Source organism: Chlorocebus sabaeus, chromosome 16 (genome assembly GCF_047675955.1).
Source record: "Chlorocebus sabaeus isolate Y175 chromosome 16, mChlSab1.0.hap1, whole genome shotgun sequence".
NCBI classification, from domain to species: Eukaryota; Metazoa; Chordata; class Mammalia; order Primates; family Cercopithecidae; genus Chlorocebus; species Chlorocebus sabaeus.
In genome coordinates, this window is record NC_132919.1 from 70,164,140 (window position 1) to 70,174,846 (window position 10,707).

The 10,707-nt window shown below is 53.5% G+C and overlaps 1 protein-coding gene across 1 annotated transcript; it reads left to right on the forward strand.

Annotated features, from left to right (window-relative positions):
* The first annotated feature begins 865 nt into the window (after positions 1-865).
* Positions 866-5,571, forward strand: KRT14 (keratin 14). Its single transcript, XM_008012703.3, has 8 exons — positions 866-1,643; positions 2,872-2,954; positions 3,515-3,671; positions 3,979-4,140; positions 4,224-4,349; positions 4,445-4,665; positions 4,758-4,804; positions 5,328-5,571. The coding sequence occupies exons 1-8, from the start codon at positions 1,110-1,112 to the stop codon at positions 5,423-5,425; spliced, it is 1,428 nt and encodes a 475-aa protein (XP_008010894.3). The 5' UTR covers positions 866-1,109; the 3' UTR covers positions 5,426-5,571.
* The last annotated feature ends 5,136 nt before the right edge of the window (positions 5,572-10,707 follow it).

Sequence of the window (10,707 nt, forward strand, 5' to 3'; positions counted from 1 at the left end):
GAGAAGATATCTGGGGCTGGAAAAAAAAAGGCCCCCCCAGGCCTGTTCCTGGATGCAGCTCCATCCACTTTGGGGCTAAGCCTGGGATACAGTGACACCAACCAGGCTTCTTGCCATACTCGGTTTACAAAACCCTTCCACACACGCTGTCGCACTGGCTTCTCAGAGCTGACTGCAGTAGGCAGAGTAGAGGCTATGACCCCCACTTCGCAGGTGAGAACACTGAGGCTCAGAGAAGTGCCAAGCCCTGGGTCACAGAGGTGTAAATGGCAGAGCCAGAACCCACCTGACTCCAGGCTGTTTCCTGGCCTCCATGAGGCCACCTGCCCTGTGCTGTGGGCCCATCCGCTGGTGTGTGGTGGATGTGAGATCCTCACCGTAGGGAGGATATTAGCGTCTGTGCCCAGGGCTGGGGAGAGCTGTCTGGATTTCCCTTTGATGGGGGTGTTGGGGTGGGAATCATGATACCCCTGACTGGCTGGGTGTATTTCAGGGATGGGACAGGCTTCTCAGCACAGCACGGCAGGTCAGGCCTGGGAGGGACCCCCACACCTCCTTGTCGCTAATAGAGGGTCATAGTGAGGGAGGCCTGTCTGTGCCCAAGGTGACCTTGCCATACTGGTGCTCTCCAGCCGGGTATCCGTCCCCTGCAGCGGCGGCCTTCCTCTAAGTGGACGTTACAGGCCCATCCAGTTCATGGAGAGCTAGCAGGTCACCAGGTTTAAGGTGCAGAGGCCCTGCTCTCTGTCACCCTGGCTGAGCCCAGTGTGCGGGATCCTGAGGCTGGGACTCCCAGGGCCCGATGGGAAAGTGTAGCCTGCAGGCCCACACCTCCCCCCGTGAATCACGCCTGGCGGGACAAGAAAGCCCAAAACACCCCAAACAATGAGTTTCCAGTAAAATATGACAGACATGATGAGGCGGAGGAGAGGACGGACCTGCCTGGGAGTTGGCACTAGCCTGTGGGTGATGAAAGCCAAGGGGAATGGAAAGTGCGAGGCCCGCCCCCTACCCATGGGTATAAAGCACTCGCATCCCTTTCCAATTTACCCGAGCACCTTCTCTCCACTCAGCCAGCTGCTCGCTCGCTCACCTCCCTCCTCAGCACCATGACCACCTGCAGCCGCCAGTTCACCTCCTCCAGCTCCATGAAGGGCTCCTGCGGCATCGGGGGCGGCATCGGGGGCGGCTCCAGCCGCATCTCCTCCGTCCTGGCCGGAGGGTCCTGCCGCGCCCCCAGCACCTACGGCGGGGGCCTGTCTGTCTCCTCTTCCCGCTTCTCCTCTGGGGGAGCCTACGGGCTGGGGGGCGGCTATGGCGGTGGCTTCAGCAGCAGCAGCAGCTTTGGTAGTGGCTTCGGGGGAGGATATGGTGGTGGCTTCGGTGGTGGCTTCGGTGGTGGCTTGGGTGGTGGCTTAGGTGGTGGCTTTGCTGGTGGTGATGGGCTTCTGGTGGGCAGTGAGAAGGTGACCATGCAGAACCTCAACGACCGCCTGGCCTCCTACCTGGACAAGGTGCGTGCTCTGGAGGAGGCCAACGCCGACCTGGAGGTGAAGATCCGCGACTGGTACCAGAGGCAGCGGCCCGCTGAGATCAAAGACTACAGTCCCTACTTCAAGACCATCGAGGACCTGAGGAACAAGGTGGGTGAATGGGCAGCAGAAGGTGCCATTCCAGCTAGCTCCTTCTGGGAACAATAGATGCCCCAGGCCACTGACACCTTAAGATTTGTCTGTAGGACAGAGTCCACCCCAGATCCCTTCTTTCAAGGTCTTGGATGCCCTAAGAGCTGATCAGTGAGAAGATGCTCTCCCTTCCCCAGCCTCCTCATTCCCTTCTGATCTCAAATCCTCAGACCATGTGAGATCAGTGATCCTTACATTTTATAGAGGAAGCAGTTGAAGCTTCGAGAGGTGCTGTGACCAGCTGTAGGTCACATAGCAAATTAATGGCGGAGCCGAGACTGGGACCCTTGTGCCCCACCTTCCAGCACAGGAGGCAGCTACTTGTTCTCTAGCACGGGGGAGGAGCGAGGCTCTAACGGGACCAGGCAAGACATCCAAACCGCTCATTAGCTCACTAGTCTGGGCTGTGGCTGCCGCCGCCCATAAGCCTTGGTAGAGGCTGGTCCCTCCCCACAGCCAGGCGGGCATGGAGAGCCTGCAGAGACAATCAGTGTGGCCCCTTGATGTGCCTGGCAGGCTTGTGCCCTCTGACTCCAGCCCCCTGCTCCCACATCACCTGGGAGCCCTCCCTGCGGGAGTCTGCTGGGCTCTAATGTCTTGCATGGATTAGGGAAATTCAATGATGAGGTAGGGAACTCTAACCAGACTCAGGGGCCAATATATCTTCTTATTCTTCCCCTGAGTCCTCTTTTCTAATCCCCTGTGTCAGTTGGGTTTTATCTCTTGAGAAAGTTCCACTTGAAGTCCCATGGCCTGTAAGCTTGAAAAGGAATGTGCATATCTGCAGAGGACTGGCAGGGCTGGCTGATACAGAGAGAAGAGAGGCCAGCTCAGGAAGGAGGGCTAGGGAGCCTCAGATTATTCTCCTCACCTGGAGATGGGGAACTTGAAACCTCAAGATCCATCAGATTTTGCAGCAAGTCAGTGGCAGAACTGGGGCCAGAACTCATGGGCTTTTGATTCTAAGCCCCGGGCTGCATCTACCCCGTCGGTGACCAGGAGTTAGCAAAGTCTTAGGACAGGCTTGGGACATCTGGGGTTTTCCTTTAGGCTGTTGTGGTCAAGTTTTGTGGGGGAAGAGGGGAATTCAGGCAAGAACATGAAGCAAGAGCTTAACATAGGTTACAGTGAAGTCCAGCTTGTGAAGTCCATTTGATAAATTACCTGTGCCCTTTCCAACCTGCAGATTCTCACGGCCACAGTGGACAATGCCAACGTCCTTCTGCAGATTGACAATGCCCGTCTGGCCGCGGATGACTTCCGCACCAAGTGAGTTTGCAATGGTGGGCCAGAACACCCAGTGTCCCCAAAGTAGGGCATTTTTGGAGCAGTGTTTCCCAAATAGAACTAGCCAGTGCCAGGATAGCTGCATGAAAACTCCCTGGGGTGCTTATAAAAGAATAAGACTCTTGGGCCCCACCCTTGGAGTTCTGATTCAGCTATTTATAGCAGGTTACCTGGGTGATTCTGGTCCACAGCCAGGTTTCAGAACCGCTGCTTTAGGGAGAGGCACTTTCCACTTCCCCAACTGCCCTTGAAGTATAGGAAGGAACATAGTTGGAGGACTTACGCATTATTTGTTGGCTGAAGTTAGAAGCGCAACCCCCTCCTGAATTCTGCAGCAAGACGAACTGCCTTATCCCCAGGCCCCAGGACTGTTCATACCTGAGCAATCAATGGGCACTGTGTTCCACCATGCCATTTTCAGGATCGGCTCCTTAAACCACCCACAAGGCACCAGCTCTGGGAGAAGCTGCAGGGAGACGAGAACAAAGCCCTCACTGTGGTCAGGGTGGGTGTCTCATTCCTTTTCTCTGGGGTCATTCCAGGTATGAGACAGAGCTGAACCTGCGCATGAGTGTGGAGGCCGACATCAATGGCCTGCGCAGGGTGCTGGATGAACTGACCCTGGCCAGAGCTGACCTGGAGATGCAGATTGAGAGCCTGAAGGAGGAGCTGGCCTACCTGAAGAAGAACCACGAGGAGGTGAGAACTATATGGAAAAGCCAGCTTAAAAGAAGCACAGGGAGGCTGGGTACAGTGGTGTGTGCCCATAGTCCCAGCTGCTTGGGAGGCTGAGAAGGGAGGATCACTTGAACCCAGGAGCCTGGGCAACAAGGCTAGACTCTGTCCAAAAAAAAAAAAAAAAAAAAAAGAGAGAGAGAGAGAGAGAGACAAGGGAGAGTCAAGACAGAATTGTGATGGTGGGAGGGCAGTATTCAGGCCTGACTAAGGAACCCCAATCCGCTGCCATGGTGGAACTTCTGACTGTGGACTGTCCCTGGCTGTGCAGGAGATGAATGCCCTGAGAGGCCAGGTGGGTGGAGATGTCAACGTGGAGATGGATGCTGCACCTGGCGTGGACCTGAGCCGCATTCTGAACGAGATGCGTGACCAGTATGAGAAGATGGCAGAGAAGAACCGCAAGGATGCCGAGGAATGGTTCTTCACCAAGGTGGGTGTCATTTGAGGTGGAAGGAACCCAGACCACCTGCCTTCTGGGGTCTTCTGGTGTGAACGGCGTTCTCTTTTTTGCAGACAGAGGAGCTGAACCGCGAGGTGGCCACCAACAGCGAGCTGGTGCAGAGCGGCAAGAGTGAGATCTCGGAGCTCCGGCGCACCATGCAGAACCTGGAGATTGAGCTGCAGTCCCAGCTCAGCATGGTAGGAATAGTGCCAGGCACGGTGGTGTGCCCAGGACTGGCAGGGAGAGAACGGCCACAGTCACTCATCCTTGATTCCCTTTCTCTCCCTCACAGAAAGCATCCCTGGAGAACAGTCTGGAGGAGACCAAAGGCCGCTACTGCATGCAGCTGGCCCAGATTCAGGAGATGATTGGCAGCGTGGAGGAACAGCTGGCCCAGCTACGCTGCGAGATGGAGCAGCAGAACCAGGAGTACAAGATCTTGCTGGACGTGAAGACACGGCTGGAGCAGGAGATCGCCACCTACCGCCGTCTGCTGGAGGGCGAGGATGCCCAGTGAGTCTTGGCCCTCCCCTTAGTCTGTCCCGCCATGGCACTCTCACGGCCCCACCATGTATCTAATGATCTTGCCCTCTCTGTCTTCACAGCCTCTCCTCCTCCCAGTTCTCCTCTGGCTCGCAGTCATCCAGAGACGGTAAGACCTTCCTCCTCTGCAGGCCTGGGCTCCAGGCCGCCCTCTGTACCCCAAGCGGGTCTAGGCATTGGCTAGGGGCTCTGTGAAGGGCTGAGCTCTAGTGCTGTCACCCAGTTTCCCTTGTGAACCTCCTTGGGTGGAGGAAGCTATTTTCTAAACTCTCCTTAGGGCTAGGAGAGGCAGCCCCCACCTCTTACTTCTTCCTGGTGTCTGTGGCAGATCCCATTGCTGTGGTGGTCAGCACCATGAACAGGGCCCTGCATATGGATGGAAGCCGGGTGTGAGCTCTTAGGAAGCTCTAATCTGAGGACAAAGACTCTGTCTCTGACCTTTGGGAGCCCTAGTCTGAAAGAAAAGTGTTGATGGTATCAGTGCTTGGGCAATAGCAGGGAGTGAAGCAGTAATCAGGGGAGAGGACAACGGGGAGACAGTTTGAGTTTCCTCACCTTCTTGGCCTCCTTACTTCTGATGAGTCCATTGTCTGTTCACCTCTGGTAACATCCTCTTCCCGTCTCTTCCCCAGTGACCTCCTCCAGCCGCCAGATCCGCACCAAGGTCATGGATGTGCACGATGGCAAGGTGGTGTCCACCCACGAGCAGGTCCTTCGCACCAAGAACTGAGGCTGCCCAGCCCCGCTCAGGCCTAGGAGGCCCCCTGTATGGGACACAGATCCCACTGGAAGATCCCCTCTCCTAACCCCTAAGCACTTCACACCTGGACCCTGCTTCACCCTCACCCCCTCCTGGCAATCAATACAGCTTCATTATCTGAGTTGCATAATTCTCGCCTCTGTCTGGTCATTGTTAGGAGTGGGGGTGGGGAGAAAGTGGGAGAAGCATCTCTGGAGCTTGTCATAGCACCTGGCTATGGCCCCTGGAACTGGGAGAAAAGTCCTGGGGGTGGATTGGGCTCAGGTCCCAGGATATCTTGCGCCATCTCAGAAGACACAGACAGATGTGTGTACCAGGTTATGTGGTGTCTCCTAGGATATGGAGGGATATTCATTCATTTACTCACTCATTGTCATGTGTGTTTATTCATTCACTAGATATTGAGTGCCTCTATGTCAGGCACTATGTTAGGTTAAGGATCTCTAATGTTTTTGTGATCAGGGATTCCTTGGAGAATATTGAAAGCTATAGATTTTTCCTCTGTCCCCTACCTTCAAATAAGCATACATACATTTGCATACAATGTCATAGGGTTCAGGGGTCTCCTAGAGCTCCTTACTGGAGGTCCATGAACCGAAGGTAGGAACTCAAGCTCTCCTGACATTCTTGTCTCCCTCCACCCCACCTTCTCTTGCCTCCGGCGCTGGATCTAATCCTTCTTACACTTGGTTGACCTAGGGCAAGTTGATGACCATCTCCCAGCCTCAGCTTCTATTTCTGTAAAAGGGGCATAATGATAGTACCTACCTCATGGGTTTGTTGGGATAATTCACTGGAAGAATGTACAGGGCCTGGCATAGTGTGCTGGCTATACTGGGTAAACTATCTCTAGGGCATGGTGATTATCCATCCATGATGAGAGCATTTTTAGAGGGTTTGGGAATAGACTGGTTTTTAACCCTGGCTCTGTTCTGTAACAGATGTGAGCTTGGGAAGTCTGAGTCTCAGTGTCTTTACTTGTATAGTAAGGATGCTGAGCCCTGCTTCTTGAGGTTGATACAAGAATCCAATGAGTGACTATACCTTAAGAGCCAGGACTGTAGGAGCCTCCTCTGGGTGGGGAATGACTTTCCTTCTCTTTGGGGGGCTAGAAAAGGAGTGGAAAGGGAAGGAGCCTCACCCTAATAAGTGTTGAAGATTCCAGAGGTGGGTGGGGCTCACTGCCCCCAGCTAGGAAAGAGTTGACTAGTCCTGTGTCAGTTTCAACAGCTCATTCATTGGGCTGCGTGAAGAAAACTTGTAGGGGGAGTCAACGGTAGGGGAGAGACTGAAAAAAGACTAAATTTGGGCAAAGGATCTAAAAGCCTGAGCTTTTGAGTCAGACGACCTGGGTTGGAGTCCTGGCTCCTATGCTGAATAGCCTTGAAGAGTTTGGGCAAGGTACTGAACCCCACATTCCTCTTTCACAAGGGAAGGAATAAACACCTTTACTGCATAAGGCTGATACAAGAGTGAATGACCTCATGCAGGCAATGAATTTGGCATTGTGTTTGGCACATAGTCAGCACCCTATAAATGGTAATGGGGTGAGTTATTAGGAAAAGGAATGAAGACATGTTGGTTTCTCTTGTTCCTACCTCCACCCCAGGAAAAAGAGGACTGCTTTGTGTTTCTGAAACTCTGGGATATCTTTCAACCTAAGTTTTGTCATCAAAAAGGTTGACCTTGGGTGATCCCTGGGTGAGGATGGGCCATCCTGGAGGTGAAGTACTAGAGTTTCAGGGGTACAGGGGACAACTCAGGAAGGAGGAAGGTTTGAGGGTGCTTCCTCAGAGAATGAGAAGAGGTGGGTTTGAGGGCCCTAGAGGGTATAGGACCCTAGTGTGGTGAGGGGCTTTGTGATACTCCTGGGGGTGTTGGACTCTGGTTCCTAAGGTTCCCGGTTGGGCAATGAACCTCCTGCCCAAGTGTGGCAAAGAATCTTGTGGCCCACATTTGAGAGGTCACATGGGCCTGGACAGAGAGCAAAATATGGTAAGAGTCACCAGTGGGGCCTGAAGCCCAGAACGCCCTGAACTTCATAAGAATCTCCAGACACCTCTCTACCTTGGAGGCGGTGCCAGATTAAAGTCTCTGCCCAAAGGAGATCTGCTTTAGAGGAATATAGAAACGTGAGGTCTCTGAGACTGGGGTGCAGTGGGGCAAGCCTCCTCTCTGAGTGGTTGCCGTTACTGTTTGCAGGGAATACATAGGAGACCTGGGCTTGCTTGCGGGTAAAAATGGCGGCTGGGATCACCTGGCTGAAAGCAGGCTCAGAACCAGGAGAGGAGGAAGTCAAGCAGGGAGGCTGGGAGGTGGCCCCACCCTGTACTGTCAGGCTCCAGAGAAAGAGGGCAGACAGGGCAGTGGCCCCAGGGGTCTCACATGGACTCCCCTCTTCCCGGGATTTCCCCACCATACCTCACTGGGGAGGGTAGGGCTAGTGTTTGGATCCTGCTGATGAACAGGGCTCTTGTTCACAGAGCCTGGCAGCCACAAGCAGCCATCTCAGGATATGAGCCCAGCAGCTCCGACAATGCTGACTGCCTTCCCTTGGCCTCCGCTCAGCTAAACAATAGACCAGCAAGGTGACTTGATAGCACAGTCTAGTGGAGGCAGGTGGGATTGCGTCTCTGAGTCCTGGGGCTGGTCAGGTGACCTCTCTGGCTCCGCCTCCCTGTAAACCCTCTTTCCACCCTCCCAGCTCTCAGAATGGGGCAATGCTAGGTGAGCCACCTAGAAGACTCCTCCAACCTCACCGTAGGGAGACTGGCTTGCTCCAGGTCCTACAGGCTGAAAGTGGCAAAGTCCTGTCCATGCTCAGGCTTTGCCACGTCCTGGGTGGCTGCATTCCTGTTCCGTTCTTTCTCAGGGATGAGGTAAAACTGAGAGATGCATGGGATCAGTGTGCATTTTTCTTAGCTTACTCCATCGTTTTTGCTTTATGGGGTGGAACCGACCTTGAAATTCAGGATTTTGGGAGCTTTTTTTTTTTATAGTGAAAAGATCTCTAATGTGTCCAGGGAACTCTATAGGCAGCAACTGGCGTACGTGCCCACCTAATCAGGCAAATGGCACTTCCCCAAGGCCACAGACAACCTGGCTTGGGTAATGTAGGCGACAGGAAGATGTCAGAGGAGGCAGCCCCAAGGAGGCCTGATCCCCAGGGGCTGGGGGGTCCCGATGTCCTGGTGGGACCCCAGGAGGTTCCCTGGCCCACCTCACTGAGCTTGGAGGCTGCCACAAAGGGGACAAGGGGATGTCAAGGACTTCCAGGGCAATGGACCGGCCTCAGGCAGGTGCAGGGCAGTCACCAGCTCCTCCTCCATTGCTGTTTGCTGAGCGCGAGCTTTCCCGACAGGGCTTCCCGCTGTGCCACTGTCACCTGTAAGGCCAGGCCTGGAAAAGGAAGCATTTTTCCTTTAAGATGCTCTGATGAACTTTGACGGTGACTTGGCGTGAGAGAGAGGGCAAAAAGAGACACACAGAAATAGAGAGAAGCAAATGGATATAGAGTTGAGAGAGAGAGAGAGAGGGAGGGAGAGGGAGAGAGAGAGAGAGAGACAGAGTCAGGGAAAGAGAGGATAGTGAGGGCCCTGGGCCAGTACAGGGCAGGGAGGAGCATTCATTCATTCATTCATTCGCTCATTCACACATATTTATCGAAACTTACTGTTTTAGGTGTAGAGGAGACGGGGTGAATTGAGACAGACTGAATAAGAAAAGAGACGACATGAGGAAGAAGGTAGAGAGGGACCCAGCGCATGTGTGGGGCTTGGGACAGAGAGCAGGAGCTCTGAGCCTGTGTCCACTGTAGCTCCTGCTCACTGGAGAGCAGGCCCTGGCTCCATTCCCTCCTTGTTTAGCTCTGTGACTGTGGCCAAGGTACCCTCTCTGAGCCAAAATTTCCTTACCCGTAAAATGAATTAAAAATTAACACATACCTCCTAAAACAGTTAGTGAAGATTAAATTCGACAGTGCAGGCAAAGCAACGAGGGTCTTGCCTGCAACACTGGAGGTTCCTTGATGGAAGGAACTATGATCCTCCAACCATCCTGTGTCCTCCCCAGGCCCCACAGGCACAAGTCTTTGATCTTAATGGGGGCTCAATAGGCCAGAGGGATGGGCTAATAATAAGCAAGGAAGCTGAGAACCCGAGTCGCCCAGATGGTCCATGGGGAAGCCAGGAGCAGCCACAGTGCCACCGACAGTCAGGACAGGACGATGTCTCACTATGTGCCAGGCCCCACACCAGCAGTTTTACAATATGAGCTCTTTTAAGCCTCACAACAACCTCATGAGGCCAGAACTATTTTTAAAAATATTTATTTATTTATTTATTTTTTTGAGACCGAGTCTCGCTCTGTCGCCCAGGCTGGAGTGCAGTGGCGTGATCTGGGTTCACTGCAACCTCAGCCTCCCAGATTCAAGCAATTCTCCTGCCTCAGCCTCTTGAGTAGCTGGGATTACAGATGCCCACCACCACACCCAGCTAATTTTTGTATTTTTAGTGGAGACAGGGTTTCACCATGTTGGCCAGGCTGAACTCGAACTCCTGACCTCAGGTGATCCGACTGCCTCGGCCTCCTAAAGTGCTAGGATTACAGGTGTGAGCCACTATGCCTGGCCAAGGTCAGAACTATTTATTTTTTCCCACTGAAATCCTTTGCTTGACTTAACCCATTGCCCTTTAGCCACACAGGACTCCAGCCCTGGCAGTCACTTTGCTTGTTCCCACCTTAGGACATTTGCACATGCTGTATGCCCCTCCCCTTTTTCCTCCCCCTTCACTCAAGTGTCTCTTTCTCAGGGAGAAGGTTGCTGGTGCCCCAGACCATGCCACACCCTTTATTAAGTGCTCTGCATTCCCCCACCAACCATGCTCACCTCAGTTGTGAATTGCATGTTTATTTTTGTAGGTCTATTTTATCCCATAACTGTCCATCAAGATTACTTTATCCCCAGCACTCAACCTAATGCCTGGCACATAGTAGGTGCTCAGTAAAGGATGAATCCGAATTTACAGTGAGGAAACAGGTTCACAGAGGGGAAGCAACTTTCCCCAAATAAGTGGAAGAATCTGACTTTACACTATGACCTGCCTGGCTCCGAAGCCAGTGCTCTCAGCCTCTCTGCTAGGTGTGTCCTAGCAGACACAAGCCTGGGGTGCCTAGACTCAAGTGGAGGCACCTATGTGGGCCCACTCCATCCCCTCACTGTAGTCTGAGAGGGTCTGGCTGGGCAGGGTGGT

Bases quoted from the DNA above. Each gene is read 5' to 3' on its own strand.
- KRT14 (XM_008012703.3), top strand. From the start codon at position 1,110: ATGACCACCTGCAGCCGCCAGTTCACCTCCTCCAGCTCCATGAAGGGC. The intron at 4,350-4,444 runs GTAGGAATAGTG...TCTCCCTCACAG, and splicing joins TGCAGTCCCAGCTCAGCATG to AAAGCATCCCTGGAGAACAG. The intron at 4,805-5,327 runs GTAAGACCTTCC...TCTCTTCCCCAG, and splicing joins CTCGCAGTCATCCAGAGACG to TGACCTCCTCCAGCCGCCAG.